Source organism: Calcarisporiella thermophila (genome assembly GCF_041956535.1).
Source record: "Calcarisporiella thermophila strain CBS 279.70 unplaced genomic scaffold VTP21scaffold_5, whole genome shotgun sequence".
In the NCBI taxonomy this organism is placed as follows: Eukaryota; Fungi; Calcarisporiellomycota; class Calcarisporiellomycetes; order Calcarisporiellales; family Calcarisporiellaceae; genus Calcarisporiella; species Calcarisporiella thermophila.
Window position 1 is genome coordinate 406,473 of NW_027192195.1, and position 22,783 is coordinate 429,255.

At 48.2% G+C, this 22,783-nt stretch overlaps 10 protein-coding genes across 10 annotated transcripts; 3 read left to right on the forward strand and 7 right to left on the reverse strand.

Moving 5' to 3' along the window:
* Window positions 1-358: 358 nt before the first annotated feature.
* VTP21DRAFT_9254 (uncharacterized protein) lies at window positions 359-1,503 on the reverse strand (the record flags this gene model as incomplete). The annotated part of the gene is made up of 3 exons (XM_069400191.1): window positions 359-643; window positions 707-1,274; window positions 1,337-1,503. The coding sequence occupies 3 exons, from the start codon at window positions 1,501-1,503 to the stop codon at window positions 359-361; spliced, it is 1,020 nt and encodes a 339-aa protein (XP_069254142.1).
* Window positions 1,504-1,831: 328 nt separating this feature from the next.
* VTP21DRAFT_9255 (uncharacterized protein) lies at window positions 1,832-2,935 on the reverse strand (the record flags this gene model as incomplete). Its single annotated transcript, XM_069400192.1, has 4 exons — window positions 1,832-2,260; window positions 2,346-2,553; window positions 2,621-2,729; window positions 2,821-2,935. 4 exons carry the CDS (start codon window positions 2,933-2,935, stop codon window positions 1,832-1,834), a joined length of 861 nt encoding a protein of 286 aa, XP_069254143.1.
* Window positions 2,936-3,398: 463 nt separating this feature from the next.
* VTP21DRAFT_9256 (uncharacterized protein) lies at window positions 3,399-5,736 on the reverse strand (the record flags this gene model as incomplete). The annotated part of the gene is made up of 8 exons (XM_069400193.1): window positions 3,399-3,539; window positions 3,611-3,892; window positions 3,964-4,172; window positions 4,243-4,579; window positions 4,644-4,737; window positions 4,801-4,966; window positions 5,076-5,210; window positions 5,277-5,736. The coding sequence occupies 8 exons, from the start codon at window positions 5,734-5,736 to the stop codon at window positions 3,399-3,401; spliced, it is 1,824 nt and encodes a 607-aa protein (XP_069254144.1).
* A 264-nt stretch (window positions 5,737-6,000) lies between these two features.
* Window positions 6,001-7,692, forward strand: VTP21DRAFT_9257 (uncharacterized protein; the record flags this gene model as incomplete). The annotated part of the gene is made up of 5 exons (XM_069400194.1): window positions 6,001-6,493; window positions 6,594-6,810; window positions 6,888-7,016; window positions 7,077-7,161; window positions 7,243-7,692. 5 exons carry the CDS (start codon window positions 6,001-6,003, stop codon window positions 7,690-7,692), a joined length of 1,374 nt encoding a protein of 457 aa, XP_069254145.1.
* A 451-nt stretch (window positions 7,693-8,143) lies between these two features.
* VTP21DRAFT_9258 (uncharacterized protein) lies at window positions 8,144-10,156 on the reverse strand (the record flags this gene model as incomplete). Its single annotated transcript, XM_069400195.1, has 6 exons — window positions 8,144-8,474; window positions 8,543-9,051; window positions 9,130-9,616; window positions 9,683-9,786; window positions 9,873-10,016; window positions 10,079-10,156. The coding sequence occupies 6 exons, from the start codon at window positions 10,154-10,156 to the stop codon at window positions 8,144-8,146; spliced, it is 1,653 nt and encodes a 550-aa protein (XP_069254146.1).
* Window positions 10,157-10,436: 280 nt separating this feature from the next.
* VTP21DRAFT_9259 (40S ribosomal protein eS1) lies at window positions 10,437-11,541 on the reverse strand (the record flags this gene model as incomplete). The annotated part of the gene is made up of 5 exons (XM_069400196.1): window positions 10,437-11,047; window positions 11,116-11,219; window positions 11,296-11,334; window positions 11,423-11,438; window positions 11,538-11,541. The coding sequence occupies 5 exons, from the start codon at window positions 11,539-11,541 to the stop codon at window positions 10,437-10,439; spliced, it is 774 nt and encodes a 257-aa protein (XP_069254147.1).
* Window positions 11,542-11,719: 178 nt separating this feature from the next.
* On the forward strand, window positions 11,720-13,733 carry VTP21DRAFT_9260 (uncharacterized protein; the record flags this gene model as incomplete). The annotated part of the gene is made up of 7 exons (XM_069400198.1): window positions 11,720-11,789; window positions 11,884-12,038; window positions 12,104-12,327; window positions 12,404-12,629; window positions 12,689-12,768; window positions 12,836-12,921; window positions 12,988-13,733. 7 exons carry the CDS (start codon window positions 11,720-11,722, stop codon window positions 13,731-13,733), a joined length of 1,587 nt encoding a protein of 528 aa, XP_069254148.1.
* A 474-nt stretch (window positions 13,734-14,207) lies between these two features.
* Window positions 14,208-15,567, forward strand: VTP21DRAFT_9261 (uncharacterized protein; the record flags this gene model as incomplete). The annotated part of the gene is made up of 5 exons (XM_069400199.1): window positions 14,208-14,326; window positions 14,384-14,934; window positions 15,008-15,075; window positions 15,161-15,247; window positions 15,316-15,567. 5 exons carry the CDS (start codon window positions 14,208-14,210, stop codon window positions 15,565-15,567), a joined length of 1,077 nt encoding a protein of 358 aa, XP_069254149.1.
* Window positions 15,568-16,088: 521 nt separating this feature from the next.
* On the reverse strand, window positions 16,089-20,330 carry VTP21DRAFT_9262 (uncharacterized protein; the record flags this gene model as incomplete). The annotated part of the gene is made up of 6 exons (XM_069400200.1): window positions 16,089-16,291; window positions 16,372-17,064; window positions 17,167-18,274; window positions 18,341-18,451; window positions 18,539-18,652; window positions 18,744-20,330. 6 exons carry the CDS (start codon window positions 20,328-20,330, stop codon window positions 16,089-16,091), a joined length of 3,816 nt encoding a protein of 1,271 aa, XP_069254150.1.
* Window positions 20,331-21,060: 730 nt separating this feature from the next.
* On the reverse strand, window positions 21,061-22,629 carry VTP21DRAFT_9263 (uncharacterized protein; the record flags this gene model as incomplete). The annotated part of the gene is made up of 4 exons (XM_069400201.1): window positions 21,061-21,660; window positions 21,734-21,923; window positions 22,017-22,380; window positions 22,452-22,629. The coding sequence occupies 4 exons, from the start codon at window positions 22,627-22,629 to the stop codon at window positions 21,061-21,063; spliced, it is 1,332 nt and encodes a 443-aa protein (XP_069254151.1).
* Between the last annotated feature and the right edge of the window lie 154 nt (window positions 22,630-22,783).

The window sequence follows — 22,783 nt, forward strand, 5'->3', positions numbered from 1 at the left end:
AGCCTGACCAATGGCCGCGGCGCTCAGGAATTCAGGTCAGCGTCGATTCGATCGGTTTCGACTAATAAGCACGATCATATATCGGCCGCAATTTAAAGGGCCGAATCAGCACCCAAAAAATAAATCGGCACAAAGACACTAGCCCGTATTGACGAGGTTGTGGGCGAAAGCCAAATCAAACATATATTGGGAGGACAAGCAAGGACAGTAGTAGTAAGCAAGTATCGTACAAAATGCAAAAAAGTGTGTGAGCAGAGAATAAAGGCAGATGCGCTAGTGACAAACGTTGCAAAGGAAAATCCGTGGGATGAATTATGCTAATAAATTACAGGGCTATATACTGAATCGTGGAAAGCAATCATCTAGAGAGAACCAACGCCTTCACCATCGGCTTTTCCACCCGTGCCAACACATGATGCGCGGACAACTGAGGGGACATCAGAGGAGACGACGCCTGCGAGGACCCGACGGAGGGCGAGCGAGTGAGAAGGGGGGGATGGGGGCCGTCCGGACTGGAGTCAATGGCTGCGGCAGCCGAATCTCCCCGTGCATATATGGGTGAGGAGTGGGCGTCGATGAGGTCATTGACCAAAACGGCGGACTGTAGCTTTTGTAACTCATACTCTAGGAGGCCCATCATTTCCTAAAACACAGAAATAAGAATGAGCAACAGCCCAATCGCGTCTCCCCGCCTGTTCTAGCTTACCGTAATGCCATTGAGGTGCTTCGCTCTTTCTTCAGAGTACGCTGTCTTATTTTGAATAGCTTTCCTATACTGCTCTTCGATGAAGAGCCGGTCTTCGTCAGCCACTCCCCCTCCCTCTCCCTCGAGTTCTGGCGGCAACGCAGTGACAGGCTCAACCCCCAGGCTTGTCAACTGCAGCCTCAATTTCTGGTTTGTGCTCTGAAGTTCGCCCAACTGACCCTCTAACTCCTCTAACTTCTTCTCGTATATCTCGGCAAGGCTCCGTTTTTCCAGAGTGAATTCCTCTTCAAGACGTCTAAGCTTCTTCTTCAGAGCCTCATTTTCTTTCACAAGAAGCATATATTTATCATTTTGAGAGTCTGAATCGCGGAATGAGGCTCTGAGCTCGCCTCGATAGTTTTCGCATTCCCTATTTGCCATCTCGATTTCGCGCCGCAAGTCTTCATTTTCTTTCCGGTAACCTTCAAGTTCTTTGCGTAACATGTGAGCTTGATGCACAAGAAAAACCTCTGCGTCGGGGTCCAGAGAATGCTGCCCGGAAGTGAGGGAACTGGGAGTGGAACGTCCCCTATCCATGATAAAGTAAACAATAAAAAATATTAAAGGACGACGAAAAGCACCAGAACCAACCTTTCTCTCCCTCCTTCTGGCGGTATGTTTTGCGTTCCATATATTGATGAATATTTGCCTCCTGGATGCAAAGGTATTGCTACTCCCGGCATCAAAGAATCACGAGGAGTAAGTGGAAGGCTAAGATGTGCGCTGGTGCTGAGTGAATAGGAATCACGAACGTTCATGACCGGTAAATTATACGGAAAAAGTGATCGAGGTATGGAGGAAAAATGTAATTTGCATTATTATAATACTACTAAATTTCGTAGAGAAAATTATGCGGGTTCAAAAGTGGAGATGTCCCTTGCAAACCCCGATTTACCGTCACACTTGCTCAGCAAGTGCGAGCTAAAACCTTACGAAAATTGAGAAAAAAAAAAAACATTATAAACTCAGTGGATTGACGATAGTGTACTAATAAACAAGAAAAAAAAAATTATACACAAATAGAAAGCAGATTAAACAATTAAACACAGAGTCCTTCCACACTTAACTATACTCATTTAACGATATTTAGTAGTATGAGGGCTGGAAGTGATAATAGGCAAAGCTTCCATTTTGAGGGCCTTTAGTCTGAGGAGAGGGGTTCTGTCGATGTAGAGAGGGAAGAAGGGTTGAGAGCGAGGGGAGCGACGGCGGAGGTTGAGAGGACGATGCGAGCGGCGGTAGAAGCGTCTTCTGTGATTCTGTGAAGTCTAAGGGTGATGGAGACCGTAAAGCAACAGGGGGCAAAAGCTGTGGTTGATTTCGAATTTTTAAAAGGTCTCCTTCGACTTCTCTTTGGTTTAGGCCAGAGGGAGACACATAGTGACCGCGCTGCACGCCGCGGACTAGGCTTGACACTTCCCCTTCTTTGTCGCTTGAAAACGTCTCATCCCGCATCTTGGAAACTCGCACAAAGATGCTCTTCTTTATCTCCTGACGAAGAGTATCTCTTCTTGTCTAAGAAGGGTTGGCAAAAGCAAGAAGTCAGATGAATTCTATTTTGCCCGGGTAGAGGTTTCTAAGCGTTCCACTGGCTACTCACTAAATAATCATCCCGCGCCCGTTTGGTCTCTGCTTCACATAGCATTTCGGCCGCTCGCTCTGCAGCTTGCAGCCGCCTGTCGGCTCTGACAATAGCAGCACGGCATTTTTCCGCCGCTATTTGGAGCTGCTCCACCAGCTGCGCATCGTCTCTGGAGAGTAGCTCTATACCTTCCAGCTCAAGGTCATTGAATTGGGGATCGTCCAGGCTAGAAAGCCATAAACATTATATTCCTAACTTAGTATATGGCTGTGAAGGATAGGTTTGAACTTTACCATTTCCTCAAATCGGCACTTTGCTCCCTCGTGCTTCGCACACGCTTCACCATCCTCCCCACACCAGCATTCTCCTCGCTTTCTTCCTCTGTCATGGAGGATAGCATCTCTAGAAACCAACATGGCCGATGGCCCATGAGATTGGGTGAGCGTCATTTCAGAATTATGGCTTGTACGGGATGGGAAGAATAACAAGTTACCGCTAGAGTACTTCTCCTCATCACTTTCTCTTCTCCGCTTACAGGAGCGCGTTAGGACATCGCGAATGGCGGGCGAATTACTAGCGGTTTTGATGCGCTTGGCACGAGCCGGCATTTTATTTGTTCTATTTGGCTAAAGTGTATATGGGTGGGTGAGTGGAGGGGGGAAAAAACAGAAAAATAGGATTCTACTTTTGTGTGATGCATCAAGTGCCCATTAAGGTTTGTTGCAAAGAGACTTGCTGTCCCACTCGGTCGGATACGATTTTGTAATGAAATAGTTTCTGCATTAATTGGATAATCGCCGGGATAGTTGCCGCGCGAAATTAAATTCTTGACAATTATCTATTGAACTTGATCACGGATCCGATGCTATTCTATTTTCACATAAATTATTTGAGGAGAATTATATTGTTTGGCGGGAAAAAGAGAAAGACATAAAAATGAAACTATGCAAGGGAGTGGGAAATAGAAAATGGAATTATTACAAGGCAAAAAATAAGACATCTGCTGTATATCCCCCTATAAAAGGGTGAGTATTTTTACAAGCAAACATAACAATGGGATGAACTCCCTTTCTAAAAGACAGGTGGGTTCACAACAAACAAACTATCCTCCTTGCCCCGTATCCAACGTAGTAAAGCATTTGCAGAAGTAACTATACTTGTTTTGGACACCAAAGGGCCAAATACTGCATATAGTTCAAATGAGGATGTAATCTACATGCAAGGATAATAAGTGGAAAGGACTCTTTGGACAGGATATCAGGACTTGCATTCATTTAACTTACCCAGCCAAGTACGGTCTCCGTCGAGCTAACATGGTAGAGTAGTTTCAGTGGAATCGTCTTTGAGTGTATTCGATCATGGGTGTATTGGTATAGCCGAAATACTCTTCGCTGATCATCAAGATTGGGGTAGAAATCGGTGAAGGGCGGCGAGGTAAACTGAACATTGACACGGGATTTGTAGATGAAATGGCGCAGGCCAGGGATACCGATGTCAGCAATCGTGTAGTGCTCGCGTTTTATTGCTTCGTGTAGATTCTCGAACGCGCCAGTCGAGGTCATATTCTATTCAAAATAGGGGTATTTAAAGAGGATACATACAAAAGGATAATATGGAGAGAAAATGGGCCACAAACCTCCACTAGCTTATTCTTGTAGTCAGAGAGCTCAAAAAATCGGTCCTTATCAGTTGATACTAGCAACAGACATAATTCCTGAGAAATGTAGCAGATATACGCATGCAGAAAGCCCCGGTTGTTGAATTTTGGAAGGCATAGAGGAGTCCACGACTCGGCCGTTCGAAAAGTGTTCGAGCCATGAACCATGTTAAACAGTAAATGTAAATCTGCAAAAGAGAAGGCCAACCAGTGAGCAACCAAAATTGTGAAAAAGAAACTTATCGCGAGTCCCATTACCAGATGGGTGCACACTATGTTTTCGAGGTCGTAATAACGTGACTAACTTGTTATCAGCAACCAAAATCGCATACAACAATCCTTTGCATTTTTCGCCCTGCATAATTCCGCCAATTTTTTCACGGAACTCACGTGCCATCGGTACACACTGAATGGCCCCAAGCATAAAGGATGGATTGCGGCTCATCTCACGTGCTAAGCTATCAAGAAAAACTTCCGTTCCGCCGAGCAAGCGACGCAAATCAAAGTTGATCCGCTGCTCGAATATTTTCATGAGCTGGGTGGAGGTGAGGACGCTGAGAATTTGATTGTAGATATAGGAAAGTTGGTCGCGAAGCTATCAAATCGGGACGTTATCAACATATCTTTATAACACTATGGATTATAAAAGCGATATATACTATTTGCTCGGGTTCTCCGGTTTTTGCAACGGCAACAAGATAGAGTGGACCTCTTAGCATGAAGACAAACTTATGATGCCCAGCATTGATGCACCTAGAAGGAATAAGAATATCGGTCAAAGGCATATCCCTAAGTGAACAGATTCGCAATACCTACCGAATGGTATCATCCATGTCAGCGAAAAAAGAGACAATGGCTTGGATCACCCCCATATAAGTCGATATACGGGACTCATCGCCATATCTGGTCCAAATGGGCTTCCCTGCACTACTTAATACAAAGAAATGCTTTTTATGTCTCGTCCACGTAGAGGAGTCGAACTCTATTCACCGAATATCGGCAAATATATATATATGTGTGTATGCATAGGGTATCAATAATTTAGCCCTCTTCTTAGCATTCAAAGCACAGAAATCTTCAGGAATGATTACCCTCTGAACTAGCACGACGATGCAATCTATCCGAATTCGTTTGATCATAATTCACTTGATCTTGTTTAGTTAGGCTATTTACATTCAGTTGTGCATTATCCGAAGTCTCACGATCTGGATTTAGCGAGCGGGTATCTAAATTTAAATTTTAATACATTTTCTGACTCCATCATCATCTAGCGGTCATAACGCGGGCATCACCTGCATTATTCTCGATAAAAGCGTCGGTCGATCGCGCCGATATTGTCTCGTCCTCCAAGAATCTATTTCTCATTCGTGCTGAATTAATTGAACAACTCGAGCTGGGAGCGGGGGATGCTAGTCTGGCTATAGGAGATCTCCGTAAAAGCTCCGCTAGGCTCAGAACTTCCTCTTCACCACCAACTCCACCACCATTAGTTGACTCTGAATCGCCTTGGATATCGGAAGAATACGGGGACTTCCTTCCAGATGAAAGTGAAGGAGGTGCAATATAGGCGGGAGTTTCTACAGAGAGATGGGTGGTTGCTTTGGCTTTAAGAGAGGTCGAGGACGAGGATTTGCGCTGGTGATGCGATTGTGCGGGCGTCACCGGACGGGAGCTGTATGATTCTAAAGACGAATTGGCGGGTGCATCCGACAGAATTCGGCCCGAGTTAGATGCAGGCTCTAAGTCAGTCATCTGAAATGGTAGAATTTGACCTAATGGATTGATAGAATTATCTCATTTTTTTGCCACTTGATTCAAGCATAGTGTGACATATCGACGTCACTAGAATTAAAGTTTGAAGATTTTTACGCGTTAACATAAACAAAAAAAATTTACGGACGCGAAAACGCGTCCCCAGGACCGATTCCCCGAATTTTTTTTTTCTTTTTTATTTCAGACTTAAGCAATTTATTTTTTTTTTTTTAATTTTTTTTTTTTTCTATACAAGATCATCTAATGTCGCAACAACTAACTCCCACATTACCTCCGCCACCTTCAACTCCAATCTCCTTTGATTTTTCATCGCCGACTGCTGCATCAGCTGCGCGCACCCCAGAGCATAATCCTCACGTTCAGAGAGTAAAGCCTCTTCAAACGGCGTTCATGTCCACCGGCCTCATCTCTAAACGTAATCGCGGTCAACATACCAAGCATAAGCATATCCCACCCGATACACCGTGCAAAAAACCCGCATATTACTTAACTACAGACGTTCCATCTTGTCTAGCGCTGACCCCACGTTTCGAGACTAAAAAATTGTTCGGCAAAGGAGAGAAGCGGAGGAACTCATTTCCCGATAAAATCACCCCAAATAAGCGTCTTCAGTTAATAGATCGATCATCTCTGACGAATTCTCGCGGATATTTGAATGTGCCACAACATCATGATGTCTTGGCTCCATACCCGCATTTCTTAAGGCCAGAATATTTCAAAGATTATATGCGAATCGGTATGAAATCATTTCTTTTCTAGCTGTTCCAGATGATTATTGTTTATGATCAAAAATCACTTGGAGTGTTGATTAACTAATTTATTAATTACCTCTCTAGCCCCAAAATGGATGAGCCCATCATTTTTCAAAAAGCCCTCTCTGGATGACTCACCACTGAGTACCTCCACACAGGATTATTTTGACTATCATTTCAAGCATATCTCAATAATTGGCCGCGGCGAGTTTTCAGAGGTGTCGAAGGTGCAAGATCGGACAACAGGAAAGCACTATGCAGTAAAAAAGACAAAGCTCCCCTTTATCAGTCCGAACGACCGGTATTACAATACATTGATTTTGCAGAGTTTTTTGCCATCGTCATTAGTAACCTCGCTCTTTTGCCTTTGTGTGCTAGTTTCGAGAAACTGCAAGAGGTAGCCATCATATGGTCACTAGAGTGTCACGACAACGTGATTCGGCTTGTCGATGCTTGGGAGCAGTTTGGGTATCTATACCTACAGATGGAGTTGTGCGAGAATGGAAGGTAAATATACGGGAATACATTTTGTTTTTCAGCATGATTAGTAATATATCCACATAATAGTTTATACTCGTATCTCGAGGACTGCGGGAGTAGAGAGCCGGTTGAAGAGCGACGGATATGGCGAATACTTGCCGATTTAGCCAAGGTATGTCTCTCAGCTGAAGTTATAGGAATCGTGGGATCACAGGCTAAAGTTATTTGACCCGCTCACCTCAATCTATTATAGGGACTAAAACATCTCCACAACTCCAACATCATTCACCTAGATATCAAGCCCGCCAATATCCTAATACACAAAGACGGAAAGCTTAAAATAGCCGATTTTGGTATGGCGGCACGTCTTCCAGTTCGTAGCGGATCTGAGCATGAGGGCGATCGTGAATATCTGGCCCCCGAGATCCTTCATGGCCGCTACGACAAACCCGCGGATATCTTCAGCCTGGGGCTCATCATTCTCGAAATGGCCGCCAACGTAATATTGCCGGAAAACGGTCCAATATGGCAGCGGCTTCGGCGAGGGGATCTGTCCGACTGCAAGGTTCAAAACTTTTCAAGTGAACTTGTACGATTAATCAGAGGCATGTTGAGCCCCGACCCAGCGGCACGGCCCACAGCAGAGCAGATTTTGTCACATCCCCTTGTGGTCGATGCTGAAAACCACAGCTTGTTCTTGTGAAGTCTTTTTTTGGTCTCTTTTACTTCTTGAATTACAATTATTATATAATACCATATTTTATACTCTATATTTTCCCTGCCAGTTTTGTAACTTTATTCCCTCTTTTCCTGTCTGTGCTTTTGTATTTTTTGCCCACCACTGTTCTTGAAATTCGTTTTCATCTTTGTCTTTGAATTCGCATTTTCTCTTTAAATATTTCTTCCCACTCCCCCCCCTTTTTTTTCTTTTGATAACATTTTTAGTAAATACTTTGCATGGATATTGAAGATTAACTCGACTCCATCGAAAATGCAAAATTGCTCCTATTGATTGAAGAATGCATCAAAAGGGTGTAAAGGGAGGTGTTATTCAACAATAGACAAAAATAAAAGAATTGTAAATGACCAAGTTGTCGAGTCCATTAAAGAAGAAAAAAAGGAGTTAAAGAAAAAAAAAGTTCTTGGATATCCACTTAATCGCTGTCGTCATTAAATACAATCTTTGTACTCTTCGCCTGCTGCATCGCCTTCTGCATAGCCTCTTTTTGCTGTTGCTTCGCAACCCAGGAGGGGTGAAGTTCTTCATCCACTTGTGGGGCAGCCTTCTTCTGCTCGCTAAATCTCTTGGCTTTGGGTTCGTGCTTGTGGCTCTGGTGTCGTTGGTCTGCACCTTTGGAGTTCGAACCACTGGTGCCTGCTCCCGCTCGATGTGGTCCATTTTTGGATCGCTCATCTTTGTTCCCTCGGCGCTGTTGGCTCTTCTGGACATGCTTTGCATTTTTGCCGTATTTCTTTTCCCAGAGCCTAAAATATAGGGCAAACCTAAGTGAATAGCCATCCTCAGGGGGACAAGGGCAGAAGTCTGAACTTACTGTCGCCGCGCTCGCTGTCCCATTCTATTCTTCTTCAGACTCTTTCCCTCTGCTTCTTGACGCTCCCAAGGCTCCATCTCCCCATCAATAAATCCGCTCTGCAGCGAGTCAATAAATAAGCTTCCTGTATCGTTTGCTCTCCTTGCGCCGCTTCTTTTAGCGGATCCATCAATTGGCTCTCCATCAGAGTCATACCCGTCAGCATAGGGCATGCCCTCCTCGTCCTCGTCCTCTTCTCCTCTCCTCTCCCAATTCTCCCCCTCGTCCGATGCCTCCTCCTCATCAATATCTTCAAAGCTATTTCCATGCACCCTATCCTCTATTTCTCCATCGGAGTTGGAGGCTGGAGGCTGGGACTGTGCAATTTCATCGTCATCATTATCGGTGGATATATGGGAAAAATCGGTAGCCCCGCTAATCTCAACATCGCCTTCAAACCCTGTTTCCTGCTCATCGGAAACTCCTTGACTATTTTTACTTGACAGCTTCAATTTTTTCGCAACGGTTGTCTGTTAAATTATATATACAATGTTATCAAACAATTGGCCAAGAAGAAAATATAATCTCCTCGAAAATCAGAGGCTTACACTTATGTTGTCCATTACCTCGCTCTTACTCCCCTCACCTCTCTTGCGCTTCTCAGATGTGGAGATGGTTGTGATGCTTGTCTTACCGAACAAAATAACCTCCAATCCTTTGAAAATTCTTTCAAATACTTCCTTGACGGTGTTTCGGCCCAATAATCGCGCCTCAATGGTTCGTACATGTGCATTGACATCCACCAGGGTGGCTGCGATGCTCGAAGTTTGAGGCGGAGGCGTACCTTTCTCTTCTACTACGGTGTCGATGTACTGCTGCATAAGGGGATGTGACTTGAGAGTGGGATGCTTCGAGAGTTTTGTTCGGAGTAGTTTGTCGACAAGACGGTCGAGGTCGAGGCGTTTGACAATATCAAGATCGGCCTCGTACCTTTTCACATCCGCATCAAGCTCCTGCTCCGTTTTGGATTTCTCAGCAGTTTTCCCAGCAGTTTTTTCATCGGAGGTTTCCCCTGTCTCGACTTGGTTCCGTATCCTACATGCACAAAGCAGAGTTATTCCAATTCATCCATTCATACGGAGTCACAAGGACAGTACATACTGTGCTAGTTGCACTCTTGCATTCCGTAGCCGCTTCACCAGCCGCTGCGTCTCAAATACCTTAGCTTTTTTGAGACCTTTCTTCAGCTCTTTCTTCTCATGGAACTATAAAAGTACAAAAATGGGTCACTCCAATCCATTAGGACTAATGGATGTCAACTGGCATTTGATAACCAAAAAAAGAAACTTACAAGTTTTCTGCTAATCTTCTCTCCTCTTAGTTGCATAAGTAATTTCTCGTCATCAGCTCCTTCTTTGGCGTCCTCCGTTGTCTTGTGGTCCTTCGATTTGCGCACTGCAGCTTTGGCGCGTTGAATGGAAGGCTCCAACCCACACTATAGCAAAAGCGATTTGAGCATCAAGTCTCACAAGGACAATGAGGAAATAAATTAGAAACCTTAGCCTCTAAAAGATTTATTTGCCATTTCAAATTTTCCTTTTTCTTTTTATGTGATGTCGCCTTTTGGTCGCTCATTTTCTGGAGCTATTCTACAAAAAAAAGTTTGGGAACAAAATACAAAAGGCTCCTTTTTGTGGCAGTCACGCAATTTGTTTACGAACCGCTAAATGAAAATATTTCCTCTAAAAAGAATGTCCAGGCGGCTAACCGCATTCATGAGAGGCAAGCAGCCGAGGGCCATTCTTAACTAATATATGAGATTTTTATTCAGGTTTTAAGTCGCCAAACACGGCCGCAATAAAAGTGTAAAGAAAAGAAAATAAAAGTAGAAACAAAAGTGCCAAAATTTACGAATTTAGACAGACTCGAGAGGTGCGGGCTCGACAAAGTCCTTGGACTTAACCTTGGCACCGGTGTCCTCGCCAGCGTCGCCGTGGAGCTCGAGAAGCTTGGAGATGTCGAACTTAGGCGATTTGAGGATCTTGGCCTTGTGGACGTACACGTTCTGCAAGGGATAGATGCCCTGGCATGCCTTCTCGATCTTGTGTCCGATGGACTCGGGGATGAACTTGGCAACCAGTTCCTTGAGGTCACATGTGGAGGCTTCCTTTTGGATGATGTCGAAAATCTTCTTGCGGATCTGGCGGATCTGCGACGACTGGGCATAGGTCGTCTTCTTCAGCTGGTTGTAGCGGCGCTTGGTGAAGGCAATCACGAAGAGGCGCATAAGGTAGCCGTCAGTGGTCTTGACATCATAGTGGGCCTCGATGAGAGTCTGCCACTTGCGCACAAGCGAGCGAAGCTTGTCCGAGGTCATGCTCATGCCATGGAAGTTGGTCAAGCAGTTGCGACCCTGGATTTCATCAACGCGGAGCTTGATCTTACGGAAGGATTTCTCCTCATCCTTGTTCAGGTCACCGAGCGACATCTCGAACACACGGCCCTTGAGCGCATCATTGACATTCTCTGTATAAGACGATTAATAAAATTAATGAGATTATGGGAGGAAATATGGGATGGATCAGCCAACTTACTCAAACCCTGGGTACGATTGGCCAGAGTCTTGCCAAAGTTGCGAACCTCGAACATGGAGGGAGCCTTAACATCGTACCAGTCCTTGCGGGAGAAGGGATCGACGCTAGATTGAAAAAACCATTAATCAATCCACAGATCGTATAGGGGGATAACAATTAGAGGGATCGAGATCTACTTACATCTTCTTCTTGAGACCCTTTTTACCTTTAGAGAGACGCCTAGATGATAGTAGGGGACAAAATTAGTATCAGTCAATGCCCGAGTTCTTAATCCATGCCATCCATGATCAAGAAACGGATTTCTTACTTGTTTTTACCGACGGCTATGAACCAAGAGAAAAAAAATTAAAAAAACACATTAGATATCATCCTTTAGTCCATCCATCCATCCATCACAGTTGCTGCTAAAGACGGCTACATACCCATCTTCGAGTCAAATCCTTTATATGTGTTCTCGAGAGAAGCTGAAAGAGAGGGAATCCAATTCTTTGATTTAGACAGACTTTTTGACCTCCCCGACAATAAAATAAGCCACAGCAATTTTGTGACAATACAAAGTTGGGCAGTCTCCCAAAGACACTCCCCCCCCCCCCCGAGCCCACCTATGGCTGGCGAAGACGCGACATCTCCACCCCCCTTAAAAAAGCAAAGGACAGAAGAGGGCGAAATCACAAGTAATGCTCAGTCTCTTTTCCCGTTTGAAAAAACTCTATAAACCTCCCATTCTCAATTCACCCTACTCAATTGTGCTATCTCTACCTCGACAAGGACACGCAACATTAACCTCTCGCCTCCTGGAATCGGCCCCCAACGAGCTCCTACGCCTCAAGGAGCCTGATATATCTGAATGCCAATATTGTCCTCGGTGTTTCCTACGTTTAGCTGGGATTGAAGATGTGGGATTTTATTTAATGGAAGAGGAGGTAAATTTTTGATTCAACCAGAAAATTCGTTTCCTTTATAATGACATCCCATTCGGCTCCATTAGGAATCTAGACTGGCTCTATCTAGACCTCTGCTCTCCTCTCCCTGTACATTGTGTTTGGGCATCCTCTCGTCCTTCGACACTATTGTAGAGAAAATTCAAACTCATTGGAACAGTGAGAAATACGACCTGAATCCAGACACTTCTCTCGGGCTCACGGTGTCCCTTCCGCAAGGAACTCTGGTGCGGAGTCACGCTGCAAATATATACTTCTCGAGGCTGTCAAAGTAATTAGCGTGTTCAGTATTTTGTTATGTTTTGAAGAATATAGCTCGCTGAAGGTATATTGGTACTTTTCAACAGAGAGAATGGATGGAGATTCAACCGAAGAGATGTAGTGGATTTGAAGGAAATCGTCCGCCAGTGCATTGGGCAAAAGCTGAAGGATGTGCTTGGCGTTGGGCTTGATCTCCAGGGTGGAGCTCTGAAATTGATGCTCGAGTTTGAACACCAGGAGACGCAGAGTGACCACATGTTCCTCGCCGAGATAGAAGGGGGCGGAATTAGCGTGCGTAAAGTTCGCGAGAAGGTAACGCGAGGATTCTTCTTCAAGAGATCGAAATCACACTCATGGGATCCTGCTGTTAGGGAAAAGAAAAGATAGTCGGTGACTCTCGACAGAATATAGTAGCTGCTCTATCGAAGCTGCCGGACAGCGAGTTTATCAAGTCAGTGTAGCATTTTGCTTCGAGTTTCCTCAGTACATACTGAGATCCTCGTTTACTCCTACTATAGGTCCGTCCCATTCCCACCCAAACCCATCACTACCACCAGCTTACTGCGGCAGATAAAATTCAAGCACGATTCGATCTTCTTAGGAGGTAGGATACTATGTGAAAGCTTTTGGGGCGTATTTCATGATCGTGACTTCCATTTGACCCAAATAGGCCGCTATCTCAAATACTCCAGGACCGTGAGTCAAACACCTTGGGCTCCCGATGGAGTCCGACTAACAGAGACCTCGGTGTCCGAGATTATTGGAGACCACCTCAAGGAAGCGTATCGTGCCGATGAGTACAAGTTTGTGTCGGCGGGCCGCGAAGATGCCAATGTGCGAATGTTAGGCTCCGGCCGTCCTTTTTACATGGAGATCATCAACCCTCGTCAAATCCGGCAACAAGAAAATACTGCCTCGCTGGCAGACAAAATCAATGCCGCGCACCCGGACCTGGTGGGGGTACGTGATTTCACCCGTATTGGGGCCAGCGATGTGACGGAAATGAAGGAGGGCGAGGAGAATAAGTCCAAGACTTACAGTGCTCTGGTTTGGAGTTCCCACCCGGTCACGGCCCCACAACTGGAGAAGCTGGAGCAGAAGTACTCAACAGGCTTTGTGGTGGATCAACGGACACCCCTTCGAGTGCTTCAACGGCGCGCTCCTCTTGTGCGACCTAAGCGGATCCACGCTCTGCAGTTTAAAACTACCGAAAACCCTCACTATTTCATTGCTAGATTCAAAACAGAGGCGGGCACCTACATCAAGGAGCTTGTCCACGGGGATTTGGGACGCACACGACCCAACATCGCGGAAATGATTGGTGAGGCTTGCGATCGACCTGGAGAGTGCGAGGCTGATTTAATAGAGTTGGATGTGGTAGAAGTCGATCTTGAGTGGCCACCCAAAAGACCATGATAATGGGGATTTCATTTTTGATATCATACAAAATAATATATAAGCATATAGAACTTTGACCCCTTTGACAATGGTATCTGAATAGTCAAAGGCTATCGACACAGGAGGACTGAACTGAGTCACTTAGAATTCACGACAAACAAATCCGCCTAGACTAGCTCTAACAAGGGGTAATACTTGCTGGGTAAAATATCCACGTTTAGCTACTCTGTGACAGAAGAAAAAGTGACCTCAATATTAACGGCATCATAATAAACTTTTACGAGGGATTTTTCCGGTTGCTATAGTAACTTGTTTAACGTTTTGCGTTTTTTTTTTATTTTTTATTTTTTGCTACCTTTGAGACCCAATACGACAATAAAGTTGGACAGAGCAGAGTGAATGGATATAATGGCAAGAATAGCAGTCACCTCAATAAAAGTCAAAACGCGACGCGATGCGTGTACATATAAAATATTAGAGAAGTTCGAAATTATGTCAAATCTCCTGCCGCATACAGACATTCAATTACTATTAAACACCAATTTCCACCACACGCACCGACTCATTGAGCTCCCGAAGGATGTGGAGGACGCTTTGGTGAACGGACAAGAGTACATTATCGGATCCTTTTCTAATTCAAATTAGCCAACTGCTAACTCTATCTCTAGAATCTACATCAAAGGGAGTCCGGATGACGAGGCTGTCCTCTGCACCAACGACAAGACCTATGCACTTCGGGAAGTACACCTCTCCAATTCATTACTTCTCACGCGCCCTACTGAACACCTAAACCCAACACACCCTCCTTCCCCATCCTATACCATATTCGATCGACTTGCCTCCACTCTTGAATTGATTCCCACCCGTCCTCGTACCGAACGCCTCAGAACCGAGCTCGCTGTATACCAGGGGCCCGACAGAGAGCCCCTGGACGCGCCGGCTGGCAAAACTTTTCATGAATTGCTGGAGGTTGTCCAGGCATCGGAGGAGGAGCTTCGCTCGGGACTCAGAGAGTTGGGGGGAGTTGAGATAGAGGGAAGGTGGCGGACACTGGACAAAAAATACGAGCATTTGGTCTTGGACCTTGTTCTCCAGACATGTATTGCAGAGGACTTGGGGCTTGATGCAGTGCGGAAGTCGGATGTGGTGCGTGTGATGGATGAGCCCGAGTTTGTGATCCAGCATGTGCTGGCGAGATATGCGGAGGTGGTGTCTGAGGGTGAGTCTGGGAACCCCATTTTGGATTGCTCGGGGAAAGAAATAGTCAACACGATAACTCTCTATCCAAACAGGGGTATACAAACTGTCGAGAGAAAAGGTGGTCCGCTTCATGGGCCAGCAGCTTTTAAGATCCCAAAAGGTAAGCGCTCCATTCAGAGTAGAAGGCTTTGGCGTGGCAGTATCTTGATATAGGTTTTCATTGTTTCCCTTCTTTTCCCCCGCAGGACAAGCGGTGGCCTCTCGACGATTTCATGCTGCTATGGCAGAAGATGGTCCCGGACGAATTCACCGTCTCCCTTGATCTTTTAAAGGTTTGAGTTATCCCTTTGCTCGCATCCATAGGCACACGGTGCCAACCCTCTTCACTCCAACTCTACAGGGAGACTATTTGTTGGACACGGAGGTATTCCACCAGTATCTCAATTACTTCCCTCGGTCGGAGCTCCCGATCGAACCGGCAGAACGGTTCCGGGCCCTCTTCGCCGAGCGCGCTCGATGGGAGGCCGCCGAGCTGTTGCCGTACGTGGAGGATTTGGCGGCGGACAAGAAAAAGCTGGACGCGCTTTTGCTGAAGCATTGCCGCAGTTCAAAGGCAGACGGGAAAACCATCTATACCCACCGAGTGAAATAAAACTCCTCCACTGCCCCTATACTCTGAAGTAGTAAGTCGTTCCTGCCCGTCTCTGACGCTTGGGGCGCATTGAAGTACGAGCTTAACCTTAAGCTTGGCCTCCAATACGCCCTAGCCCCATAAACAAGACGAGAAGCCAATTTAATTGTCTTTTTGAAAACAAAAATGGAGATGTGCCATTATTGTGAAGGAATTAGCTATTTCCTTTTTGCAGTATCAATCATAAAAGAGCTACAGAGCAAATATATAAAGAAAGGGGGATGTACTCTAAAGGGGAGGAAAAAGAAAAAAGAATTGAAACTAAGCAAAAAAAAAAAAAATTAAATGGAAATTTTGAGGGAAAAAAAAAGGGAAATCCAAGAAAATTAGTATAATTAAAAAAAGAGAGAGAAAGAGGATAAAGTAATGAATATGTACATCGCCATTTCAACCCAAAAAAAGGAAACTAGAGGATAAATTACACAAAAAAAAAGGAAACCAAAAAAAAGACAGCCGCTAACTATATCTATCGATCCTCTGGTTTAAACTAGTTGCTGACCATTAGCATGTTTCTCCAAATTTTTCTCTTCCTCGGTTTCTCCCTTAGCAGGATCCACTTTTACCTCGCTTTCACCAGTCTCATGGATCTCCTGTGTTCCTTCCAGCTCCTCTTCATCATCTCCAGGAGTAGTGAGGCCGAGTTCGTCGGCCACCTGTTCATCCTCGATTCGAATAACCGGAGAAGCTTATGAGAAAAATTAACACAGGTTAGCAAGCAGAGACCACAAAACAGGGCTCCTTCTGATTCAATGATGGAGAACTCACCGGACAATCGCTTCTCAAGGCCTACAATAGCGTCGGGCGCTCCGCCCATGTAATTCACACTATTCCGATTGCTCCGGGCGCTAGAGGTACGTTTTTTCTTTCGCTCTGCGCCTCCCTCATCGCCTCCATCCTTGGCGCCCTTGACCCCTTCATTTTCCGCGAGGGCAACGCCATTCTCTTCCCTGTCTCCGCCTTCACCGGCATCCTGTTGAGAAGCTTGCTCGTTTTCCTCCTCTTCTTCTTCCTCCTCCTCCTCTCCTTCCTCATCCTCCTCTCCCTCATCGCTCAACCGGCGCGGGGCACGCCCTCCCTCCTCATTAACGTAGAATATGTACTCAAATTCGGTCATCAACAGGCCCAGGATGCCGGCAGGAATTCCTAGCGTGGGGGCAAACACAATGCCAACATTTCGCATGGTCATCTTGTTGATATTCGAGTTTTGCACAATGCGAATGAGATGCGCGGTGAGAGCGCGGAGGAGGGTATAATTCGCGAGGGGCAACGCCGAGACGAGTCGGCCGAGTTCGCGGACGCGAGCCCGCCTGTCCATCAGATCGATGACGTGCAGGAAATCAAGGTGGAGCTCACGGGTAAGAACGCCCATGGGCAGCTCCCGTAAGTAGAGTTTGAGAAGCCCCGTGATGGCGTGCACGTCGTAGTAGTCGGGCTGCTGGAGCAGATTGACGTCGCCCTCTAAAAATGGAGAATAAACCATAAAACACAAGAGCAGGTTAATCAGTTGAGCCTAGTTATCGCCAAACGCCGATGAAGGGAGGCAAAAACGATTGGCCATACCGTTATTGAAGCGCTCCTTCAGCATCTTGATTGTCGACGAGCTTCCCGACAGCCGGTATATTCCCTCCTCTTTTTCGGCCCCCTTCGCTTCTAGGTATTCAATGCACCGATAAACAACCGCAGGCAGCTCGAATTCTTTCACTTTGGCCACACGGATTGCCTCCTCGAGCGGCACGCCAAAAACTTGCTGCCTTCTTGCCTCGCCGCCCCCGCCACCCGCCGTCTTTCCGGCCACGGCCGGTCCGCCGCCTCCACCCCCGAGCAACTGCCTGAACGTGGAGGGCTCCGACTGCCCGGTGGAGCTGTTGTCAGACCGGAACATTCTCGTGAAGGCAAAAGTCATCCTTGCACGCTGCTTCTTCTGTTGGGCGGTTTCCGGCTGAAGTTGCTGCTGTTGATGCTGCTGCTGTTGGTGTAGTTCGTGGTGGGGAATGTAGGGCGACACCGCCGCATCCATGGAATCAGCCCCGCGGGAGATGTTGGCCGAGTCGAGGGATGGGGTCGGGGACGCAGAGCGATCCCACCCCACTACATCCAGACTAGCTCTTTCGAGTGGGGAGCTCGTGGGAAGAGACGAGGACATTGGCGAGGCGACGGCGGGGCTAATGCTACGAGCGGGGTGTCTCCACCCAACTCCAGGCCCAACGCTGCAGCTCAGCTCCTCGCTCTGCTTGGACATTGGGATTCGAATTGCGCCTGTGCTCGAGTCGGAGCTCACTTGCGAAGCAGCCATGGCATTGACGCCTATCATGGGGGGCGGAGGGACCAGATCCTCGGTGCCCGCGATTGGGTGCGCGGAGCCGGGCACGGTGCGAATCTCCTCCTTCGAGACCTTCCTGCCGCCTCCACCCGACGGGGCGGATGGGTCGGCAACACCGATCCAATGTCCCAGCACCTCCACCCATTCGTCGCGCTCCTCGTCCGTTTCCGCGCACAAAATGTGCCGTGTGATGGAGGAGGATCCGGGTTTTTTGGGCTCGAGGATAAGAAAGGCGTGCAGATAGTCCGCATTATTGGAATTAGATGTGATGGAGTCTTGAGTCGTGGGCAAATGCCGTGCTAGCTGAGCATGCGTGAGCTTGATGCATCCCAGCCAGCTTCCATCTTTCTGTTGTTTTAAATAGAGCATCCGTTAGCCCATGAAACCAAGCAGAGGATGCAAAAGAGCACTCACGCTTTCATAATAGTCGAGGATGGGAGCGTTTTTCACCACGAAATAGCGTTTTTTCCATCCTCCGAAACTCTTGCCCCTCTTCGTCAGATACCCTTCCTTCTGTCCAACCATCTATTCGTAGATGATTTTTAAAAAAAAAATTTAAGGTCAAACTAGTCTATTCCATGTGTTCGGGGGATTCGCCCTCTCCAACTCTACCTGAGGCTGCCGCTGCTGCTGCTCCACAACATCGCTGCTCAAAAACTCGCAAATGTCGCTCGAATCGCGCATGGGTAGCGAAATGATATGTTGCAGGTATTGCTCCAACAAAAACTAAACCAAACAGAAGCACGTCAATATGCAGTAGGTTATACGCAGGAAAAAAAAAAGCTCTTCGTGCTTCATAGAGGGCGCGAGAGGGTACCTTGCGCTGTTCGACAATCGTAGGCGCGTGCGTACTAAACATGCTCTTGTCCGGAAGTTTTCCGATCCGGTTCAAAATGGCTTTGCTCTCCTGGCGTTTCAGCTTTGCATCGAGAGCTAAAAAGTCGGAGTAAAGCTTCTCGACCCTCCAGAGTTCCTCAGCCACGCCGGTGTCCTGCACCTTCAATACGCTGATGATAAAGGTCAACTTTTCTTTCCCGCGTTCGTACACGCGCACGTTGGTTCCAACCACTCGGACAGAAATGCCCGCGATGGAATCAAACATCCCACCGGAGGAGGTTCGAGAAACCGGCGGAGCGCCAGGGGCCGGTTTGGGTGGGGCTTGGAACCCTGGGGCGGCCTGTTTTTTGGGTGACATATCGCGAGGAGACAGGGGGCTGATGGGGCTCACCGGTGCTGGCTCGGCGCCTTCAGGCTGCGCCAACATTCGGGGTGAGATGGCCAGGTGATCGGGCGCAGGATACGTGCCCGAAGACTGCCTGGGCACGTCCGACTGAGCGTCCGCGGCAGCCATCCATACCCCACTCTCGCGCTTGGACCGATTCCCGCTGCCCAGTACAGTCGGGATCCCAAGCAAAGAGCCGTTTCCATTCCCACTTTCGCCCCCACCCGCTTGCATCGAGCTCGCACGGGGAAGCGGCGGGGAAGGAGCACGCAAGCTGGGGTCGTGCTCTGGAATGAGGCGTGGCGGGGGAAGCATCGATTCTCGAGGCAGCGACGGCTTTTTCCGCACCACTCGGGCCTGCTCGACAGGGGGTGTGATGCTCAGTCCAGGCGCAGACAAAGACGAGTCCACCGGGGCCGAAGTGGCCTCGTTCGTCGCTTCAACACTGGTATTAAGGATGGGTAAAGTGCCTTGGGTGGTTGGTGCTAAGTCTGTTGCAGTGGCGGCCTCGGAATCAGAGATTTTGGCCTCATCTCGCGACGAGGGGGAGCGGAAAGGGGAGCGTGGCGGCGGTGCGGGTCTGGAGGCGTTGCTTATGGATACAGGGCTGACGTTGGACTGGGCCTGGGCAAGCTCGTCCATCTTTTCCTCTTTGACTTGATCCTCTCCGTCAAACTTGGCAGCAGGCTCATTGTCGGATGGCTGTGGTTCGAGCTCTGATTGAGGCATTGGCGCCGAGGGCGCCTCATCCCTCTCAGGGTTACTCGAATCGTCCAGGGTCGGAGCGGCCGAAGGGGCCCATGTTTCCGGATGCAGCCCAGAGCCGTCATCATTCCCCGCCGTAGAATCCTGTTCATCAGCGGCAGGGGGCTTTGCAGAAGATTTCTCTAAATCTCGTACCTTTTTCGCCAATCCATCGCGCTCAATGGCAATCTGCTCCTTCTCGTTTGTAATCCGCTGGATTTCCCGCTGCAAGTTTTGCAGAATGTTGCGCTGTTTTTCGATAATCTTCCACAAGGAATCATTCTGGGATCGTAGGGCCGTCTTTTCGCTAAGCAGCTGTTGCACCCGGGCGTCAGACTGGTCGGCGGAGGATGGCATGCTAGATGAGGAGGAGGGTGGGGTATTTGGAGGAGGCTGATGCGATGAGTCAGATGGCGAGGTTAATGGAGGATTAGGCATGGATTTTGTATGTTTACAGTTATTTTTTTCTATCTTGCTCCTTTGGGGTCAATCACAAGAATTAGAGGAAGAAGAAAGAGAAGATACTAGCAAGAGCAAAATCTAAGGGAGGGCGGGGGGAGGGGGGGAAGGGAGAACTGAATATCCGCTAATAGCAATATAACATTCAAGAGATGATATTAGGGAGACATTCACATGGGATCCTGGTCGATCACAGGGAGCAATCGCTTTACATAAATGCCCGTCGGTGGGGTTAGAGAGGCAGGCAATCTTGGGGATGGGGGGAAAAGCCGGAGGCTAGAAACACATCCAAATGATGGATCCGGAAAAAAAGCGAAGGGCTCAAAACTGGAACAGCACCGAGCAACGCAAGAGGGAGAGACGCGGAACATGAAAAATCAATTTTACTCGAAACGGCCGGTGATTGGGCCCCAGCGAACTTTTTAATAGAACTTAAGTTCTAGGGTGTTCATCACTGAACAGAGGCCGGCGTGCGGAGGGATCTTGTGTTTCAAGAGAGGGGAAGCCGCACAAAAAGGCAAGAGAAATTTAGCAATATGGATATTCCTCCATCCAAAAATGATACCATTATAAGACACAAGACACAAGACACAAGAGCTGAGAAATGAAATAATACAACGCGAAATTAATCCAATGTCGCCGAGCCGGACGAGACGGTCAACCGCCCTTCCCCTCTGCCCAACACGCCATCAGCCCGCGCCCCCCGATGTCATACCGCCGACCGTAGCGGAAACGACAGCGCCGACCCCACCACCAACCCTGCAATCAGGCACGTCACCATCATACTGCCTATCATATTTTGCTCGTGCGGCTTCACGCTCCCGAGATTCGGGGCGGCCATCATGGCCAGCGATACGACCCAGCCATTGCTGAGCCCAAGCAGAACCACCAGGATGAAGTAGGCGGCATCGCTATTGATCACCGTGGGCATCTTCCGGCCGGGCGACATGACGTTGCACACCATAAACAGGGGCACAAAGGCCGTGCGAGCCAACGCGCCCACCACCAGCACCCAGGCACGGCGAGTGTACATCCATTGGAGGCCCGGGATGGCCCGCCCAAGCAGGTCGCCTACGTTAAATAGCAGGAAGTGGAAGGCAAGGAAGACGTCGTTCCGGTGGAACCGGGATGCCGAAGGGGTCACGGAGAGAATTTGGGTGGTGATGGAGGGGAAGACGGCAATCGTGACCAAGAAAGCATAGGCAGCCGCGAAGGCGTAGGGATATATTTTCTTGAAGACCGTGCGAAGGGTCGGAGGAACGGCCTCCGGGTCTAGCTTGTCGCGCACCGCTTTCTCTGAGGTGTAGTGCTAGCCCCAGATGAGGGGAAAGCGGGGAGGTGAGCATGGAGGCGAGAGGGAAGTGATTGGGCGCTCAGCTTACCTTGTAGAATGGGAGCCGGATCAGCACTAAATCCCCAATCAAGGACGCAAACGCTATGGCGAATGCGATGATGAAGTACCAGAACGCACTCTGATCCAGATCCGCCTTTGTCAGACTGCTGCCCGAGCCTGCGCCTGCGGTGGTTGCGAGTTGCGCCAGGGCGATTCCTGCGCCTGCTACGCCTTGACCACTAAACAAAAAAGAGACAAGCAAGGAGGGGGAGAAGGAAATGAACGGTCATGCCCGTGCCGACCATGCTGAAAGAGAAACGGAGAATCGCTACCTCATGACCGCCTGGACATATATCTTGGGGAAATTGGAAACAAGCGCAAACACACCATTCTGGTACAGTGCCGAGGAAGCGCCGGTCACGGCAACCAACCCGAGCACGACCCGGAAGTAGAGTTCATCCTCCCCCAATGCAGCGGTGCGTGCAGAGAGTGCGAGCAGCATCATGACGACTACATTGATGGAGATAGCACAGAGGATGCGGCTCTGGAAAAAGCCGCGGTTGGTGAAGAGAAGGGCAAGGGTCAGGGATACAAGGTTGGGGATGTTGTAGGCGATGGAGAAGAAGTTCTGGAACGTCTTTGCGTAAGGGGTGGCCGCAAAGCGCTGCTCGAAGAAGCTAGAAGCTGTGACCACCACTGGGGAAAAGTAAAGGCATGGAGATCAGAGGGATGACCCCCAAGCTTGGGCCAGGAAAGGGTGCCCCTACCGTTGAACTGCAATAGAATCGACACCCCATGCAGTAGAAAGATCCAGTAGACCAGCCGGCCCGCATCTCGCACCTGCTTGCGATCCCTCTCCCCGCACTCCACCTCCACCGTCGAGGCGGAGTGCTCGGTTTTTTCGTCGGAATGCATCGTCAATGACGGCACACGAGAGCTCTCCATGATCACCTCTTCTCGCTTTCCTTTAGCTACGGCCGCTGGTGCTATTCGGTTAGTGGTCTCTTCGCCCCTCAGAGCTAAGGTAAATAGAGAGCAGGGAGAGTGTGAGGCGAGGAGAGTGGGGGAAGAGTAAGCGCACAAGGTGCACCTGTGCAAG